Raw genomic sequence first — 20641 nt, 5'->3', positions numbered from 1 at the left:
GCAACATAGCTTTTGTCAGTGGAGCTGCCAGTGTCCATCCCTGTAGCTTGTGACAGATGTGAGGTCATGCTGCTGAAATTCTACTTTGAAAGCAATTCACTCTGTTACCTCTGGTGCTGGCCAAAAGCATGCAGACTGTTGCCTCAGCAGAGATGACCAGTAACTGTGAATATGTGTTAAGCTGACTGACTGGGCTCTGAAATGCCCTGTTAAAGTTAATTGGTAGAATAAAAGTGTGGGGGTTTTTTTGTTTCCAACAGATAGCTGGATTGAAAATGACAACCTGTCTGTGGACAAGAATGTGGATGAGCAGGCTGACAGCAGCAGCATCAGGAGCAGGGGGAGCCTGCATTCCACAGCCAGTGGGGAGCACAAGGGTCTGCCCATGCCCCGGCTCCAGCCCTTCTCCCCAGGCCAGGTCTTCAACAGCAGCACAGGGATGCAAATCCTTGTCATTCCCAGCAAGGACGACCACGTTCTGGAGGTCAACGTCACGTGACAGCTCGGAGTGGAGACCAGGAACCCGTTAGGAACTGGATATGAAAGCACTTTATGGGATAATGACCTGCTCAGTCTTCGTTGCAACATTAACTCCAAGGAGACCTGTGGCACTGGCGTGTACTGGCCATGGAAGCACCAGACAATTGTATCAATTTAAGTGTACAGCGAGGCTTGTGTCAGCTAGTTTATATTGCCACTTTAGTATGTTTTGTGTCAGCTATTGGGTTTTCTCCCTGCAGTCACATCCCTGCATCACAACAACACAGGGCAACAAAAAGCAAAAAATCCAAATCTTTGGACCACTTCTTTATTTTTGTCGGGCAGCTGAGAGATTTGTTTCATGCTTCCTACATATTTTAGAATGTAGAGTTGGATGATATAATTATCCAAATCCTGAATTTTTATGTAATAATTTACAGGCTTTTCACACATGTGCCAGAAACATAACAGAGCATACAACAGCACATTCACTGGTGTAACAGTTGCTTTTCTGGTTTGGTTTTATTTTGTTTGTTTGTTTGATCATTGTTAATTCCTGCCATTGCAATTTTATATTAAACTTCCATCATTTGCATACTTAGATGCATGGAAGAGCTACTGCTATAAACAATCTTAACTGAACAAAATTCCTTAATTTTCTGAGGCTTTCTCCTTCACAGAGTAGACACTGTGATGTCACATACTATATGATTTTTTTTTTTTTTGGGTGGGCTTTGGGTCATCCTCTTGCATATTTCTTACCAAAGAAAGATATTGATAGAATTTAATAATAAATTATTTGGCTTATTGAGTTCCCAGATTAATTTCTTTTATTACCATTTCCAAGTGGCTTGGTTTGCTGCCCCAGTTTTTAAGTTGGGGCAAAAATTTCAGTATGATGTGATACTTGAACAGTCAACCTTTCATCATAAAGGCTTAGTGTAATTATTACTGATTAGAGGCCAGACTTGTGCATTCATGATGAAAGAAGGAGGTTGGTTTGATATAGGAAAGCTTGCAGATGTAGAATAATCGTGAAGCAAAGTTAAAACATGTAACTTAAAGAATTTCATTATTTATATCTGAAATGTAAATACAAAAAATGTAAAAAAAAAAAAAAGTGTAATTTTTGTGAATGTTGCAAATCCACCTGTGACTGGAAAAATTACAACTTCTTCTGATGTCCTGCTTCTGATATTGAAACTTGTGCATTTAATGTGAGAATGACCTTTTCTACTTGCAGATCTATAATGGTGCGTTGTCAACAGACTCCACAGAGGAAACAGTCCCACGTCAAATACTTGTCAGCAAAACTAAAGTGAGGAGCTGCTCATTAGACAAATTCATTGTTATTATTTTTTTCTTCTTCTGCTAAATTACAGAGGGGAAATAAAAAACAAATCCTCTTTTCAAAAAGAACCACAAGTAAGTTGAAAAATGAATAGGCACCCTGCACTGGTCTATACTTTTTTTTTTTTAAATTTATTTTTTATTTAAAAATTCTAAATAGATATATAAAGTAGACCTGCTAGCTGAAAATGTTCTTATTATGCATCTTCTTTCTGTGAAGGAATGCCCTTTCTCTGTGGAAATCATACCATTTTATTCTGGATAAAACCCAAAGCATCATTTAGTGCGAATGACTGCTGGGATTCTTTGACTGGAAAAGGTAACAAGTTAGTGACTTTGACACTGCAGGTATTATTAATTCCATTTTCATGGTTTGCTATTAAATCATTTTTCACATTGTTCTGTAATATACTGTTAGATTAAACACATTGTACTAAGATTGTTTAATGAAATTGTAAGCGTTACAGTTCTAAATATACATGTTTTAAAAAGAAATCAACTTCTCCACTGCTGTGAGTTCTGTTTGGTCTGGAGGAGTGATTGATTCATCTGTTTTAACCAAAGCTGCTGTTGTCTGGGAAAACCAGATTTGTTACCTGGTGTGCAATTACACACACATTATTTATTTATTTCAGAATTGCACAATCCTGGAGGCTCCATGGTATTCCACAAATCCAGCACACCCCTCCAGACTTTTCCTGCTGTTATTTATAAACAGCAGTTCAGTGTTAGCAACCTCCCAAGTACAGCCCCTCTATTATGAATGGTTAGTAATTTCCACACAAATTGTGTAATCCCAGCTGCTTTCTGTGCATGCTCCAGGGGAGGATTTTCACCTCGGCAGGGTCTTTTTGCCCTGTAGGTCTGACTTTTGGTATTATAATGGAGATAGTTTAGTCATAGGATACGTGTTGCCATGTTGGCAACATATACATAGACATACATCCCCATCTTGATCTACTGCATCCTTAAAGCTCGTTAGTTCCAGGATATCCATAACTAAGGGACACTGCTCTCTGTTCCACCGATTAATTCTCCTTCCTTGCTGACTAGGCTTGAAAGTATACAAAGATCAACAATCAAAGAACATCCTAACTTAATTTTGACATATTCCACATTCTGCAACACTACTTTAAAACCTGTGAGTGATTATCCAGGGACCCAGCTGAAGGAGCGTGGACAGTAAGGAGTTAATGGATTGTTATGCCTCAAACACCACTAACCATTCAAGTGGGAAATACAAAGGTAGGGCAGCACCCTTCTGGTGCAAGCTGTGCTGTTCAGGTCCATGGTGGCCACACAACCCCCAGTGCAGGTGCAGAACTGGGGTCACAGAGCGGGCAAAACCAAGAGGAGGGGACTGAGACCACCAAGGAGCCCAAAGCACCCGTGACACCTTTTGAAACTCTTCCCTCAGAAGGTGATGCATGCCCCAGTCTTGCCTCAGACATGTAGAATTCCCTCCCTGGGGAGGGATCTGGGTGTTCCAATGCTAACCTGAATGTACATAACCCGAGGAACTTTTTGTTTTGTGGGCCCCCTTCCCCAGAGGATGAAGACTGCTTATCACTCTGACCAAGGGACATAGAGACTACAACAATCAAGTCTCATTAATAGATCCATGGGTGGTGATGTCTTTCCACTATCTACTCTTACCCTTCCCTTTCTTTCTTTTCCTTACGTATTTTTGTGATATTTTTACACTTTAATTGAAAAGAACCAAACCGGCCACCAACATCCTTTCCACTGCAATTAAACTGCTTTAAAAAGAAACCTTCCACATCTATACACTGGGCATTCAGTGTAGTTTCACTTTAATTACAGGAGCGCAGAATAGTCAGGGGTGGAGGGACCTCTGGAGATCACCCAGTCCAACCCCCTGCCAAGGCAGGGTCACCTGGAGCAGTGACACAAGGACACGTCCAGGTGGGTTTGGAATGTCTCCAGAGAGGGACACTCCACGACCTCCCTGGGCAGCTGTTCAGAGCTCTGCCACCCTCAGTATAATGAAATTCTTCCTCATGTTGAAGTGAAATTCCTTGTGTTTTATTTTACAGCCATTGCTCCTCATTCTGATACTGGGCACCACTGAACAGAGTCTGGCACCATCCTCTGACACCCGCCTGGGAGATATTTGTAAGGATTGATGAGATTTTCTCTCAGCCCTCTCTTCTCCAGACTAAACAGGCCCAGCTCCCGCAGTCAGCCCAAGGCATTTACTAAAAAGCATAAATACCGTAATATGTTTACTAAAAAGAACCACAGTTCCCCTGGCTCGTAGCGGGTGCTGCGGAGGGCCGGGAGCGGCTGGCGGCGGTGGCGGCGGGCCCGTGCATGGGGAAGGGGACCCACGGCAGGGCCACCGCGCGGGGCTGACGTTCTACGGCGGCACCAGCTCCGCTCCCTTCCCTCCCCTTCTCTCCCCTCCCCTCCGGCCCTGCCCTCATCCCCGGCGCATGTGCGGATCCCGGCCCCTGTGCGGCTCCCGGCCCGGCGCCCGCCCCTCAGCGCCGCAGTTCCGCGGCCGCGCTCCCCACGTGCGGCCGCCATGCGCTTCGCGTACCGGGTGAGCGCGGGGCGGGGGCCGCCCCCCACCCCCACCATCATCTCCCCCTCACCTCCCCATCTCCCCAGCCCCTCTAACCCTGCCCCTTCCTGCCCCCGCAGTTCTCCGGCCTGCTGGGCACCGTGTACCGCCGCGGCAACCTCAGCTTCACCCGCGATGGCAACTCCCTGCTCAGCCCCGTCGGCAACAGGATCTCCCTCTTCGACCTCAAGAAGTGAGAGAGCGGCGAGGGGCGGGGAAGGGGCTGGCGCTGCCGGCGCGGGGCTCTGGGGGGAATAAAGCTCTGAGGAGATTGTGGAGCCCGACCCGTGGGGCTCTGTGGGATGCTCGGCCTTCCAAAAAGTCCTGGAAAGCGTCTGCCTTAGCGTTTAAAGGTAGAAGCCTGCCTAGTGGAATTCCTGTCACGGTGTTGTGCGGGTACATCTATATGGAGAATAGCAGAGGAATTATGTAAAGCTGTATTTCAGAGGAAAAAAAAAAAAGGGAGAAAATAGGTTTGTGTTTGGTCAGTTGTGTGGATTGCCTGCGTCCTTCTGTCTTGTGTGTAACAAAGCTCAGAGCATCATCAGCCTTTCCTGTGTGCCAGAGTTGTGATTGCTGCTCCCCGTGCCTGTATTCCAGTCAGGAGCCTGTCTCTTACATTTAATCACAGACCATCCTGAACTGGAAGGGACCCCTGGTGACCATCGAGTCCAGCTCCTGGCCCTGCACAGAACAACCCACGTAGCTGGTGTTGATGGGATTGTGACAGCTAAAGAAAGTTATGGGGGTTTTACATCCAGATTGTCTGTAGTTTTTAACAAAGACATCAAACCGTATTTCATTGATACCGAAGATGTTCTTCCTACATCCCTGTCCCTATTTTACTGTTCTGTGGTTTTGTTGCAGTAACAAGTGTGAGACGTTGCCATTGGCTACACGGCTCAATATTGTGTGTGTGGGGATCTCTCCAGATGGAAGCCTTGCCATTCTAATTGATGAAGGTACTAGCACAAAGGAGACTTTTGTTTTGTGAAAGAATTCAGTAAAAATGCAGCCTTGAGTGGGGGAAATCTGAATTGCTAGGTGTTCAACCCTAACACAAAATTAGAGGTGGTCTGCTTTAAAAATTACTTACGTTAGAATTTTTGGGGAAGATATCTTTATTTACAGAACTGAAAAATAACTTGTTTACAGAATTTAGTGTCTCATCATTTGGATTGTATTTTTTTATTTTAATAATATTAAGCACACTGTCTTGAAAAGTTTCTGAGGAGGTGCTTCCCCTTTAAGGAAAGAAACTAAGCATGCTAGGATTATGATTTCTTTGGGAACACAATTATTCCCATGATCCTTTTTTTTCTGCCCTTACAGAGGGAGCTGCCTTGCTTGTGAGTTTGATTGGGAAATGTGTGATACATCAGTTTTATTTTCACAAGCCAGTTCACAGTGTCAGCTTTTCCCCTGATGGCAAGTAAGTGAAGAGTGCATTCTTTATGACAAAATAGCAGGAATTGCCCCATAAATTACTTGTGATTATGAAGACACCCTGTAACCAATCTGTGAATGTTTCCTATTCATGGATGAAGGGAGATTTCAAGCTTATCAGAGTTGCTTTGTAAAATCGATGGGGGAAGAAAAGAAGGAAAGCAAAGCCTTGGAAATAGAATATCCTGGTTTGAGTGTTTGAACTTTCCCTTCTGTTTTGAGACTTGGAGAATAAGAATTTCATTATTCAACTTCAGTGATTTTTACTGAAGGTTTTCTGTTTTATAATGCTTAAGGTGGGGGATAATATCAATCTGCAAATACTTTGTTTTTCATTCGAAAGCAATCCATTTTTATTGTTTCAGTAGCACAGGAACCTTTTTATTATTGTTTTGTTTCATTATATTGTAGTCTTTACTGAACAGTTGTTTGCTTTATCAGCTTTGTGTGCAATGATGTTTTTTCCCCCCCTTATGCCAGGAAATTTGTGGTTACAAAAGACAATCTTGCTTACCTGTACCATGCTCCTGGGAAGAAACGAGAATTCAATGCATTTGTTCTGGACAAAACCTACTATGGCCCATATGATGAAACCACTTGTATTGACTGGACTGATGATTCCAAGTGAGTTGTTAAATTGAAGCATTGTCTACCTGCACATGTTAATATTTGCAGGCATGTTGCAGTCCCATTCTCTTTCCTCTGAAGTATTTTACTAGCTTAAAAATCCTGTCTCTAATTAAAAAATATAATCAGGCAGACCAGAAAGTATAAAATATGCATGTGTTGGGGATCAACACTGTATTCTTGCTTGAAAATGCATATTAATTCATAAAAGGAGTATACCTTAGGAATGTGAGCATGGTTGACATTTTGAATGTGTTTAACCCTCGTCTACCTTGGCTACAGTCACCACCCTCAGCTTACAACTCTGATGTTTGTCAAATGAAAGTGGTGACTGGTGAATTTGAGCTCAGGACATTCTCCACCCAGTGAAGAGTTTTGCAATCCAGTGTTCTAATTGGAATTGGCTTTTCTTTGGCAGGTGCTTTGCAGTGGGGAGCAAGGACATGTCTACATGGGTGTTTGGAGCAGAACGATGGGCAAACTTGATCTACTACTCTCTTGGAGGCCATAAGGATGTCATAGTAGCCTGCTTTTTTGAAGAGAACAGCCTAGATGTATGGATAATTACACAACATGCTTGAATTTGAATATTAAAATAGTTGAAGCAGAATCTTATCTGTAGATGGCTATTTTGACAATATCTCAGAATTTAGAAAATACAGAAGTGTCTCTTGATGGTGGCTCTGCCATAATTTTGTGTTTAAATTTGCTCCTCTAAAACACTATAGCTTTAAATATGAAAAAATTATTTAGCTTAGCTGTAATGCTGACTGGTAATCAAGTTGCCTTTGGTCCTTGCAAAATTTTTCTGAGGGCAGGTAAAATAATTCACCAGTTCTCAGGACAAGTTAAATTTCCAGTTCAAAGCACCTCAGATTCCAGAGGACTAAGTAATGTATTATCCTGATGCACGTCCATATTCATATCTTTGCAGAGCACAGAGAGCAGGTATTGGACAGTAATAATTTGTGTGTTTGTATTCTAGCTGTACACAATTAGCCAGGATGCAGCTCTGTGTGTGTGGCAGTGTGACACTGAGCTGGATGGTTTGAAGCCAATGCCCCCTAAAGATGCAGCAAAGGAAAAGAAGGCAGCAGAAGATGATGAAGAGCTGCTTGAAGAGCCAAAGGGTGAAGAAATTCATGGGAAAGCTGATCCAAGTGAACAAGAGACTAGAAATAAGGTTAAATACTCACGTGTTGCAAAGTAAGTGGTTTTCAGTTATCAAGTCAAAGTTTGTAATGGGTTTTATTGTACTGGGCTTTTTTTTTCATCTGTTATAACTTATTCAAAGCAGTATAAAACTGCCCAGGATTTAGAAATTCACTGCAGATCCCATTTTAAGCAGTACTGGTAGAACTCCTGTCTGTCTTACCTTTGATTATATGAAGGGCAGTACCTTTCACCTTCAGAATAACAAGTGTAATTTTAATGATATAAGAAATACTGGCTCATGGTGTGTTAGTGTTTGGAACTCAAAAAGTGTAAATGGGATCTTTATTACAGTACCCTTTCTAAGTCTGGAGGCTTTGATTTCTTGCCAGTTGACTTCAGAAGATGGCACAAAGGTGGCTCATCAGCCTCTTTGGTGAGCTGCTTGGAGATGCAGCTCTAACAACATAATTTTCTTTAACATTCACCTTGCTTCTTTCTTATTTCTTGCATGCCAGGTATTTTTTCAATAAAGAGGGAGATTTTAATAACCTGACAGCTGCAGCATATCACAAGAAAACACATCTTTTAGTCACTGGATTTGCCTCTGGAATCTTTCACCTCCACGAGCTTCCAGATTTCAATCTGATCCACTCCTTGAGGTGGGGTATGGGGTTGTCACTGGTTTTGGTTTGGTTTGGGGGGGAAGGGAGTAAGTATTTTTGGGGAGGGTTCTAGTTTGTTTGACTGAGAACACATCATGCTGAGCAGTGAAGGATGAATAAAGAGAGCATAAAAATCTTAAAACATGACTATCTGTTTAATACTGTAATTTCTGGAGAGGTAGAATCATAAATGTATGCAATAAATACCATATAATTCCACTCTATAGGTTATTTTGGAAAAGTGAGGTCTGAATAAGGAAACTACTCAGGAGTTTCTGGTTGTTGGCTATAGATTTCTTTAACTCTGTGGACTTTAATATTTTCAGCTTCTTTGTAGAAAATATTTTTATACTCCATATAATTATGGAAAGGTCTGCATATGTAAAATTATCTGTAAATTGTGTCTAAGTTGAGAAATCAAATCAGAATTCTTTTCCTTAGCTGTAGGATGCCAGCTAAACAATTTCCATATACAAAAGTATTTTATTTTCTTAAACTGGGGAGTTTTACTCTCTGTTGGCAAGTACATCTTTAGGATGCAGATCCTCTGCCTTCATTCTGAGTAAGGAATGTTTGATGGTTTGGAATGGAACAAAGGAAAGAACTTCGTGGTTTTTGATTTTATGGTGTTACAGAAGTTCAGTGAAACAATCAAACAACTTGCTTGAATAGAGTTAATAGGTATTAAACTTCAAGTGTTATCACACAAGACATAAAAACACAAGTTTGTTTATTGGATAATCCTCTTACTTTAGTATTTCAGACCAAAGGATAGCTTCTATTTCTATCAACTGCACTGGTGACTGGATTGCGTTTGGATGCTCAGGTTAGTCAATATTTTTAGTCTGTATTCATGGAAAAATGAGGAATGTGGTGGGCATGAGGCCCAAAACCCTCTTGCTTGTCTTGACTCCGAACATTAAATAATTTATAATCTCATATCTGTGGTGTCTAGGTACAGTAAAGCAAGTATCACTTATCAATCTCTCCTCACAGAATTCTGATGATTCAGGAAAGTAGTTTGTTGGTACAGGAAAAAATACATATTTCATATAAAAAGGCTCTAACAGAGTTAGGGGAAAGCCCAGATCCCTTGTAGTTAATTTCTGCTTTCATTCTAGGCTGTTCTCTCTTCCTTTGCTGCTTGTTGCATGTGGCATTTTACAAACCTGCCTGGATGTTCTGCATTCCCACCCTGTCCATAATGCTTTGCATGAAACCCAAAATTTTACCCTTATATGCAGCCCTGCTTTTCTTTCCAGCTCATTTATCAGCTGGTTGGTAGCGTTGCTGTTGTAGCACTAAAAACATTATTCCAAGTAACAGCTCCTGGAGGAAATTGTCGAGGAAATTGCCTTGACATTATAAAGAAAAAAGCTCTTATTAGGACAGAAAGGTACAGAATTCAACCTGTCTGCATCAACCTTTGGTTTTTTTTAACATTGCTTGCCATTATGTGTTTTGTGGCTTGCATTTACAGGGTCATTGTGTTCATGATTGTGGTAAATCCTGCTGTGGTTACAGGTTTGGGGCAGCTCCTGGTGTGGGAATGGCAGAGCGAGTCCTACGTGCTGAAGCAGCAGGGCCATTTCAACAGCATGGTTTCCTTGGCATATTCTCCAGATGGACAGTACATAGTAACTGGAGGGGAGGATGGGAAAGTAAGTGAGAGAATATTGCTGGAAAATGAACTTTTAGTAACGTACTAAGCAGCTTGACTTTCCATTCTGTGTAGAAAGCTCTGTTACTACAAAGTCAAAAATTTTTATTCTCTCGTCCCTTAAATGTTTTGATTTTTCTCTCTAGAGCATTTTGCTTTGTTATTACCTCTGCCTACAAATTGCATCATTTACACTTTCTAGCAGATAGTTTTTTAATTATTATAGGTCCAGTCACCATAAAACCAAAAATATCTAATTCATTAAGTGTTAATTTATTTATGATTCCATGATATTTTGGGATGAATGAACTTCAGCCACCCAACTTCTTGCCCTTTTAATAATTGGTTTTGATATGAAATTAATTTCAAATTATTCATAAAAGTGCAATTTTTTTGTTTAATGTACCATTCCAAAAGCTTGTTATTTTAAAGAAAAATTAACTTCTCATGAATGACTTGCATTGAAATAATAGGCTGTGTGTACAGGTACTTCTATTTTAAAAGATATTTTGCCACAATGTCTTGGCACATAAGTGGGACAACAGTAGTAGCTGATTTCCAATCAAAACTTTTGAATGTCATAAAAAGATCTGCCAGTTCATGGCTTTTGCCATTCAGATTGAAAATTGGCCAAACCCCAGAAGCCTTAAACTGCAGAAAGTTAAATGCATAAGGTATTTGATCAGGAAAAAACCCCACCTGAAATACTGTCTCAATTGTAACTTCTGTAGCAGCTTTGGAGTTGGTTTTGAATTTGACACTTGTCTTAGCCCTGGCAGTACAAGCCTGGAAGCTCCAGATGCTCACCAAGTGTTACTTTCCTTGAAAATTAACTTTGTTTCAACTTCATTTGTGTCTATCTCCACTTAGATTTTTATGTTGCAAATGTGTCTTAAGAGGCTTAAGGATAAGCTGTGGCCTCTTGACTGATATTACTGAAAGTCTTTTATGCTGTTGTAGAGTTCTTACTCTGCTGCTGCCTTACCCTTGTTTTCTCTCTTTGCTGATGGAGATTCTAAGAAGTCTTTCCTTGTCTGTCTTTGCAGGTGAAAGTGTGGAACACTTCAAGCAGCTTTTGTTTTGTCACCTTTACAGAACACAACAGTGGAGTAACTGCTGTAACCTTCACTTCCACTGGTTATGTTGTTCTGAGTGCTTCCCTTGATGGAACAGTGCGTGCCTTTGATCTGCACAGGTAGCTCTTCACATGAAAGCTTTTGTGTCTCATTTAGTCCTCAGCTTTCACACTGCCCCCAAAACACAGCAAACTGCTGATTGCTTGCTTGAAGTTGCATAAACATGAACACTGCCTTACTGGTTTTTGATTCAGCCTTTGATTTCAATTTAGATATTATATTAGATATAATTAGGAATGCTGTTACTCCATCCAGTTTCTGTGAAGAAAATCCTGGAGAAACTTTCCTCAGAGAAGCTGGAAATCCAGGAAGGTCGTTGTCTGGCTCTCCTCACATGGGGAGAAGGCACTTGCCTAACAATACTTCCTGCAGTATAATACAGCTGTGCACAGAATTGGGTGTGTTAACAAGCCCATTTTTCTAAACCACTGACATGTGCTATTTAATAGAAGAAAGCTCCTCTGAGTATTTCTGTCTTCTGTTTCTGCAGAGTTTTTCATACTTCTTTTGGATCTTGTAATTATGCTGAGTCATCACATCTAATTTTATACAAAGAATATTTTGTAAAGACTTACAAATCTTTACAAAACAAATGAACTCATTTTTTAAATACACTTGTTAAACACACATTTAAATCTACTTAAAACGTTCTCATAATTTTTTTTTCACCTCTTCAACAGGTACCGGAATTTCCGTACCTTTACGTCCCCACGACCAAGTCAGTTCTCCTGTTTAGCTGTGGACTCCAGTGGCGAGATTGTGGCAGCTGGTTCCCAGGATTCCTTTGAAATATTCATCTGGTCAATGCAGAGTGGGAGGCTGCTAGATGTAAGGACCCACTGTGTTGGGAGGGCTTGAATTTAACACAGTGTGGAGTGTGGTGATAACTCAGCAAGTTTGGGATTAGTTTCGAGGGTTTCAATATAACATGAAGTGTTTTGTTACATTCAAAAATAATCTACACTGTGTTGCTCTCAGCATTTTTTTTTTTTTTAATTTATTGCATGGAGATCACCCTGAATTTGTGTAGGAAGTAGTTTTTAAGTTTTTTGAGTAATGAGCTCTTTCTAGTGATGAAGTAACACCGATATTGCTGAGCTAACACATGGGCATGAGAGTCTTTCCCTCCTTGTTCAGAGATGTTCTTTTCTACATGTTTTCTGCAGGTAATGAAGAAATTGTAGTTGCTGTATTAAGACTGATGCAGATTTCATGGAGGGTTTTGCTGCAGCACAGCAGGGCCATGATTTTTCAATTATTTTTTCAATTCTTAAGCATTCCTGTACATCTTGTACAAGTAGAAGAGCTCAGTGATTCACTTACTTAATTTGGCACAGCCATGCAATACAGGTCACTTCAGTAACTCAGGGTATACTTGACTGGATCTCCAGAGTTTTGAGTGTAGTTTCTTTCCTTGATATTTTTTTTTTTTGAGGAGTAGGAGCTCCATGAAATGAAAATCTGTTACTCTTATTCTCAGTCTTTTTGTTTTTTTCTGAAGTGTTATCAACTGCAGGAGATACTGAATTCTCAGAGCAATGACTTGATTTTTCACAGTTGGTCTGATTGTTTTGAAAGGAGGGAGGAAAATGGCACACTCCATTCCTAAAGTGTGCACATAGGAGTGGTTGTAGATGCTTATGTAGTGGTAGCACTTCAGGGAATTTTTTTAGAAGTTGAGAATCACTGGTGTGTATCATGCCCTGTGTCAAAAAGTGATCTCAAGCATGTGTGGACAAGTCAGGCATGGTTTAATGGCTGTATCTGGAGTTTGTTGAATGCAGACGACACAGATAGCAGTTTCTTCCACCTAATTCCAGGTTATTTTTGCTTCTCTTCTTAGGTCTTAGCAGGTCATGAGGGTCCCATCAGCAGCTTGTCCTTTAACCCAATGAAGTGTGTTCTAGCCAGTGCCTCTTGGGATAAGACTGTCAAGTTATGGGATATGTTGGACAGCTGGAGAACTAAGGAGACACTAATAATGAACTCAGATGGTAATCTGTTTCATTTCTTGTCTTTTATCAAATATAAAAATACTATGTAAAATATGTTAATAACAACAGAACATGTCAAATACAGACAGACTCATTCTTGGAAATGAAAATCTGTAGTTGAGATACTTCACTCCAGGACTTGTTCAACAGTGCAGTAAATATTTTTATTTAATTCTAGCTCAGCTTTATAATTAGCTAAACATTTGTATGTTGTCCAGGAGAAAAAGTGCAGTCATACTTGTTACTCTTGAATTTTTTCTAATGGTTGAGATAAGATCCTAGAAAAATTTAAGGGTATTTTCTTAGAAAAGTATCTGACTGCATTTTTAACTGTTACTATTAAATTCTTTGCAGTTCTTGTTGTTGCCTTCCGTCCTGATGGCAAGGAGCTCGCAGTTGCTGCTTTGAATGGCCAGATAACATTCTGGGATCATGAAAATGCAGCACAGACTGGCTCCATCGAGGGCAGGCACGATCTCCAGATGGGGAGGAAGGAGCTGGATAAAATAACTGCCAAGCAGGCAGCCAAGGGCAAGTACGTACAGGGGGCTGCAGTGACAAGGGGGTGACACACTGGGTTGCTTTTGAATTGTTTTTCCATTTGTTTTCAACGTGAAGATTTCAGAGTGCATCTGCTGTTGAGATATTTTGATTCTGATGCTGGATTTGAAAAGACTGCCTGACACCTAGATGCCTCCCTTGTGTAGTTTGCTGTGTTCTCTCACTGATCAGCATCACTCTGAGCACGTGTTCTTTCTCATCAGTTATGAACTTGGGTTGCCAACATGATATTAAGCTTCTCAGGCCAAGTTGTCAATTTGCTAGGGGTAGGTTTTTAAGTAGATAGCTTCCTACAGAAATACTAGTATGTAACCATTAGTGTGTAGAAACTATTATGTTTTTTGAAAAAAGTAATTAAAGTAGGGGGTTTATTACCTGTTGCTATGCATATGAAGTAATGTTTAAAGGCAAGTTGAATTTGCGTACTGTCAAAAAGTGTATTAGAGAAATGTTTCATTCTTCTCTTTTCCCTTTTTTTTTTTTGCCTGTATTGCTTCCACTCAAAAAAACAAACAAAAAAAAAAGAAACAATGACTTTTTGGAAAAAATAAGGGTTTTTTTTGGTGATGAGCTCTCAACCATCTCTTTCAAACATGCCATGGCACTGGTTTTACTGTAGCTCTCCTGGCTGTCCAGAGTGTTGTGTAGGGTGTAGTTTGAGAATTCATTCATTGAGCTGGGACTTAGAATCAGAAGTATGGATTCAACTTCAAAAAGCTGTAGAAGTTCTAAATTGTTTGTGATTCATAGTAAAGCACCAAATGCTTTGTAGTAAATTTGTGTGTAAAGCACATACTATGTGAATGAAGATCTCCACTTTTTCCATGGAGTGGTTCTGAGTCTTCACACTGTACTCATGTCTTCTAGCTCGATTGTGACAGTGAAATTAACTGCTTTCTCTTTTTCTTTACCAGATCTTTTACAACTCTGTGCTACTCAGCAGATGGTCAATCTATTCTGGCAGGTGGATTGTCAAAATTTGTCTGTATATATAATGTCAAGGAACAGATTCTTATGAAAAAATTTGAAATTTCATGCAACTATTCTTTAGATGCAATGGAGGTATGTGAGCACAGGAGTCTTTTTTTTCATTTCCCCACCCCCACAAGACTTTGGTTCTGGTATAACATCTCATTAAGTGTGATTCATGAATGGTTTTTTAAGAATGGGCTTATTTTTGTGCAGGAGAGAGAGAAGGAAATATTCGTCTTGGAACAGAATTAATTCCTGAAACTTTTGCCAGATTTGCAGTGTGCTTGTGTTGAATGGGCAGAACTCTCAGGCATACTAAGTTAGTTGGCACTAGACTTAAAATGGAAGTGAAAATTTAAATTATCAACATTTTGTACTAAGCTAATTCCCCTGGTGTCAGTTTGTGTTAGCAGAGAAATGAAGGATTTTTTTTTTGTGGGCATGGAACAACATCACTGAGCTTTACAAACTCTGTTTCTGAATATTGCCAAGTGCCAAATTAAATTCCTTCAAGAGTAAAGTGAATGATGAAAAGCATCAGAAGGAAAAACATTCCAGTAACCCTTTTCAACATCCCCTTACCTGGGAACGATGATTGTTCCAGTGTTTGTATCAGGCTGTATTTGACTGTGGTTCCAAGTACGCTTCTTTGTCAGCAGTGGTTTGTGAGTTACTGTAGCTCAGCATCTGGCTTGAAAGAGAGAGAGCCAGCTGAAAAAGAACCCTGGAGGGGATGGGTTTTTGAAATGAGGGCCCCTAAAATCTAATTTACATTGTGAGGTCCCTAAAATCTCATTTGCAGTGTTCTGGCCACACAGCCCTTGAATTAGCACAGTGCAGGTATGGAACCTGAAGGGCTGAAAGAGCAGGGCTGCAGCTGAGGAAGCAAACAATGCATCTGACACAGAATACAGTTGTTATAATAATGTGAAACCAAAGCCTGAGCTGAGCTCTGCCATGTGAGAAGAGATTCAGTGCAGTGAATGGAACTTGCATGTTTTTCTAGGAGTACTTAGATCGGAGAAAAATGACTGAATTTGGCAGCATGGCTCTGATTGATGAAGGGGGTGGAGGTGATGAAGGTGTTGCCATCCCTCTTCCTGGAGTAAAAAGAGGTATGGCTTTGGCTTTGCTCTCTTGTTTCTAGTTTTATGTAGATCAAAACCCTTAACGTAGACAAGAAGGGTTTGACTTGTTGAGCTCAGTTTTAACATCACGATTACAAAATTCAGCCTCACCACTTAAGCTGTAGGATCTCTTGGACATGGACTGTCCCTTCCTTACTCAGTCTTTAATTCTGCCAGATTTTACCATGCTGCGCACTATTTATTGGTGACATCATAGTTGATAACTAGACTGTGAACTTGTGGTAAATATGTTAAATCACTTCTAAACTTCTCTTTTAGGTGACATGAGCTATCGACACTTTAAACCAGAAATAAGGGTGACTTGTGTGAGATTCTGTCCTACAGGTTAGTATCAACAATTTATTTAGGATTTTTTATTCCATCTAAAACAAGCAAAAGCATAGAGCATTGGAGGATTGTCATTACTCTTCTGTTTCCATTCTAGAAAAGTCATCTTTGTTGTTAAATATTGTTATTTCTCTTCTAGGACGAAGCTGGGCAGCCACCACCACAGAGGGTCTCCTGCTCTATTCACTGGACTCTGGGCTAATTTTTGATCCTTTTGAGCTGGACATTGATGTCACACCCAGCAATATACACAAAACACTGAGTCAGAAGGAGTACACTATGGCTATCGTCATGGCCTTCAAGCTGAATGAAAAGAAATTAATTCAGGAGGTCATAGAGGCTGTCCCTAGCAGTGAAGGTGAGTGGGTGGATCTCCCATGAAACTGGGCTGAGCTAGCTGTGAGCAGACATGTGCAAACTAAAATAAGTTGAGGTGTAAAGGTAGATTTTTTAGTGTTAATTGATGTTTCAATTTTACCAGTCTACTTCATGCTCATTTAGTGACTTCTCAGCATGGAATTTGATCAGGCCTAGATGTGCAGGCAAAGTTTTTGGATGTCAGTTCTTGGAAGCAGCAGATGTTGGAGGGGCACAGCAAGTTTAACGTGAGTAAGCACTGTGCCTGTGTGATTAAGAACATTAACCAGTATCAAGGATGTAGTCAGTAGTTTGAGGAAAGTCATGAATCTTGTCTGTTGAGCATTTGTGGCACCACATCAGGACTACTGTGCCTAGTTCTGGCATTGACAGCACAAGAAAAGACATTGATATTCAGAGCATCTGGTGGAGGGCTTGGGAAATGATTGGAGGGCCAGAGTACAACTGAGGAGAGGCTGTTTAATCCACTGTTAGCAGGATGATTGTGTGCCTGTTTGTTAAACCAAAGCTGTTTATGAGAGTGGATTATATATAAGGAGGTCATTTAGTTATATGTGAGGTTATTCTGAATGCTTCTAAACTGTGTTTCTTTGTGCTGTGCAGTTGCTAATGGCATTCAGACACTTCCTGTGTGGGCAGGTGACTTTGCTGTCTTTTCAAGTATCATTTACTGCCTCTGATTGTTGTGCATAACTAGTTCCACTGAATACAGCAATTTGGCTGAAGTAAGGAGCAGCAACAATACAGTCTTTTACACTGAAAGAGGAAGAAAGGGTGGAAGTAAAAGTTTTGAAGGAGAGCTGCTGGGGGGAGTACTCTGCTCAGAGGAAGAACTTGGAGAGGGAGGAGTCAGTTTCTTGCATTTAAATACAGTAGTGTTTGGAAGGTTCAAAGAAGGAAGATTTGTCCCCTTAGAGATTGTGGTGCTGTACCCTGAAATACAGCACTAAATATCCACTACTTGCCAAGATACAGCTTTCTTCTCCTTCCCCTTATGCTTTCCTGTGGTCTCTTTCATGTTATTCCAAATAATAACTCAACTCTATTGAATGTTTATGGGCTTTTTTTTACCTTTTTGCACAGTTGATGTTGTCTGCTCATCACTGCCAGACCTGTATGTGGAGAAGTTACTGGAGTTCCTGGCCTCTGCATTTGAGACCTCTTGTCACTTGGAGTTCTATCTTATTTGGGCTCATAAGTTGCTCATGCTGCATGGACAGAAGCTGAAAACAAGGTGAGATCCCATGAAAGTGAAAATGCTGACAAGGATTTTAAAATTAAAATAAAAACCTTTTAGTTTAAGACTTTTACTTAACATTTAGTGACATTCTAAATAATGCATACACAACAATTAGAACTACTTCAGTTTTACAGCTTCTGTACTAATGGTAAAAGTTACAGTTTGGACTTGATCTTAAAGGTCTAAAAAGATTCTAGAAAGTGTGTATGACAGAATTGGGATACATTATTGGATTTGTATCCAAGATACAAAGATACATTGCAGAAACATTTTTCAAATATAACAGATAAAACTTTGCCTACGTTGCTTAGCCAATAAATGTATAAAGATTACAAGAGTGATAGTAGGATTTTGGCAATTGTGTTTTTAAACAATTATTCATCTTAAATGTAACTGAAAGGTAACATGCAGGTACTGATTGCATTTTTACAGACTTAGCTTGTGATTATAGCATGCACTCTTAGCTGGTAATACTCTGCCTTCCTACAGAGTACTTTAGAACTACATGGGCCTGGTCTGTGAATTCTATTCAGCCCACCCATAATAAGGAATTTTTAGACTTTCAGGAGAAAAAGCAGGCAAATTTACAAATTTACAATGGGCTAAGTGAGAGGAAATCTGAGAAGTCCTGCAATTTAAAAAACAGTGCATTGTAACTCTTCCCTTGCTTCAATGTGGGTATAATGTTTTAGTTACTGAAATGACTGGAATGAATTCTCTCCTTTTGTTGCTGCTAAAGTAGAGGAGGAGCATTTAGAACAAACTCTCCCTTGTTCAGAAAGTATTGTAGTATCTGGAAGGAACTGTCATTGCTACAGGAAGTAGAATTAGCTCTTCAATATGGAGTTTGTCATTAGAAAAAATACAGTTTTCACAGTATATTGCTCGTATTGAGTATAATCATTGAGGGTAGAGTCAAAAGGAAAGAACTTCTGTTTATTTAGTATTAAAAAGTTTGCATTGAAGTTAATGTGTGCTTGTTAAAATCTTGAAAGTATTGAAAAGTTCTAGATCTCCATGTGTAAATCTGAATTGCACTGCAAATTGCATGTTTTCTCCATCCAAGGTCAGTGAAGCTGCTCCCTGTGATACAGTTCCTTCAGAAGAGCATCCAGCGTCACTTTGAAGATGTTTCAAAACTGTATGTATTGTTATATTTGAAAGTTCAAATCAAAAACCTGGTGTGATGTGGGGGATGATAGTGTGCTGTTAAAACTTCCGAGACAGACTTCTTTTAGAGGTGTTTTTATTTCAGGAGGTAAACAACGTGTTCCTATTTATTTTTACAGCTGTGAATGGAATATCTACAACATCAAATACGCGCTGGCCATTTCTCAACAGCGTGGCATGAAACGTCCAGCAGAGGAAACACCAGGAGATGAAGAAGAATTGGATTCTGACAGTGATTATCTTATGCAAGAAGCTCATAAGGATAATTGAGTTCCTAATTACTCTTTTTGAGAGGGTGAAAACCTCAGACAGTATTTTATGCAGTGGTATTCACTGAGAATGAGTGGCCCTCATAGTGGCATCAGTTCCTAACAGTGGGATGGAGTTACATGGGAGGTAGCGATGGAAATGTGGGATATGCCATGGATGGCACTTTTTGCCTATTTTGTGTACCCTTTGGCTGTAAACTTGACAGCATTGATTTCTTGATTAACTGATTTTTTTTTTAAATAATTCCTGATTTCAGATAAGAAAACAAAGAAGTGTTCTTAGTGAAGTTGGAAGTATGACTGGATTAATTCTTTATTAAAAATGCCTTGTACATTAAGTGTTGTGAATTTTGTAGTGCAGGCTTGTCCTATATTGGACTCTGAATTTTAAAAAGGATAAAAATATTTTCTGAATTGGAAATGTACTGCTCTTAACTTGTTTTAAATGTTGTTTTACTTGGATTTAATAGGTACATATTTCTGGAACACTCTTTTCTTAGTTCTGTGACTCCCAGATGTGATGAGGTTTCAGTAATGATAAATGTTAGACCCGTAGCAATGACTACGGGACAAAATTTACTGGGCTTTACAACTTTTGTAGAGGTTTGATTGACAGCCTTGAGATATTGTAGTGAAAATTTGTTTGGACATTACCAACTCAATAATGTAACTTAAACTGTAAGAGAATGTGTTACAAATGTGGTGGTTTATTTGGTTTGGGGTCTTTTGGTTTTTTTTTGTAGTTTTGGGTTTTTTTAAAGCCCTTTCTTTTTTAAAATGTTGCTTTTTAACACATTAAACCCTGAAACTTTTGATTCCCTTTGTTTTTGTGAATTGATGGAAGAACTGGCTAATAAGAGCTGGGTTGTGAATACAAAGAATTGTGTCTGTCCTTGTAATACTTTCAAGCCATGTGTTGAAAGGGCTTTGTTAATGAAGATACTGCAAATATTACCAATGATCCAGAATGTATTTTATCAGCATATTCTGTTATTCTGGATTTGTCTTCTGGTCACTTTTGACTGTTGGAATAGAAGAGAGGTATAAATATTAAATATTGACGATACTGCAAATATTACCAATGATCCAGAATGTATTTTATCAGCATATTCTGTTATTCTGGATTTGTCTTCTGGTCGCTTTTGACTGTTGGAATAGAAGAGAGGTATAAATATTAAAGGTAACTGCAGTGAGGTCTCCCCTCAGTCTCCTCCAGGCTGAACAGACCAAGTACCCTCAGCTGCTCCTCACACGGCTTCTCCTCAAGGCGCTTCACCATCTTCATTGCCCTCCTTTGGATACTCTCTGATAGTTTAATATCTTTCTTTTCAGCCTTTCATTCCCCATCCTGCCTGTACATCCAGGATTGCCCGGTCCTAGGACCAGAATTCAGCACTTTTCCAATGAACTTCATTCATACAGTTGGTCATTGCCCATCTCTGTAAATTTATCAAGGGCTCTCTGCAGGCACTCCCTGCC

The 20641-nt window shown here is 39.9% G+C and overlaps 2 protein-coding genes across 3 annotated transcripts in view; both read left to right on the top strand.

Annotated features, from left to right (window-relative positions):
• Nucleotides 1–2325, top strand: part of TRAPPC10 (trafficking protein particle complex subunit 10) — a 37986-nt gene extending 35661 nt beyond the window's left edge. For both annotated transcript variants that reach the window (XM_048289991.1, XM_048289988.1), the window contains exon 23: nucleotides 261–2325. In XM_048289991.1, the coding sequence (XP_048145948.1) occupies nucleotides 261–499 (239 nt within the window). In that variant the 3' untranslated portion in view covers nucleotides 500–2325. The remainder of the gene's footprint in view (nucleotides 1–260) is intronic.
• Nucleotides 2326–4302: 1977 nt separating this feature from the next.
• On the top strand, nucleotides 4303–19975 carry PWP2 (PWP2 small subunit processome component). Its single transcript, XM_048289984.1, has 21 exons — nucleotides 4303–4396; nucleotides 4498–4610; nucleotides 5285–5379; nucleotides 5750–5849; nucleotides 6344–6487; nucleotides 6909–7044; nucleotides 7476–7696; nucleotides 8161–8304; nucleotides 9063–9133; nucleotides 9832–9968; nucleotides 11014–11162; nucleotides 11784–11931; nucleotides 12947–13097; nucleotides 13452–13632; nucleotides 14573–14720; nucleotides 15637–15745; nucleotides 16037–16102; nucleotides 16245–16463; nucleotides 17567–17717; nucleotides 18790–18864; nucleotides 19013–19975. Exons 1-21 carry the CDS (start codon nucleotides 4379–4381, stop codon nucleotides 19161–19163), a joined length of 2727 nt encoding a protein of 908 aa, XP_048145941.1. The 5' UTR covers nucleotides 4303–4378; the 3' UTR covers nucleotides 19164–19975.
• The last annotated feature ends 666 nt before the right edge of the window (nucleotides 19976–20641 follow it).

This window comes from Corvus hawaiiensis, chromosome 2, assembly GCF_020740725.1.
Source record: "Corvus hawaiiensis isolate bCorHaw1 chromosome 2, bCorHaw1.pri.cur, whole genome shotgun sequence".
Taxonomy (NCBI): Eukaryota; Metazoa; Chordata; class Aves; order Passeriformes; family Corvidae; genus Corvus; species Corvus hawaiiensis.
This window is presented reverse-complemented; position numbering and strand designations above follow the sequence as displayed.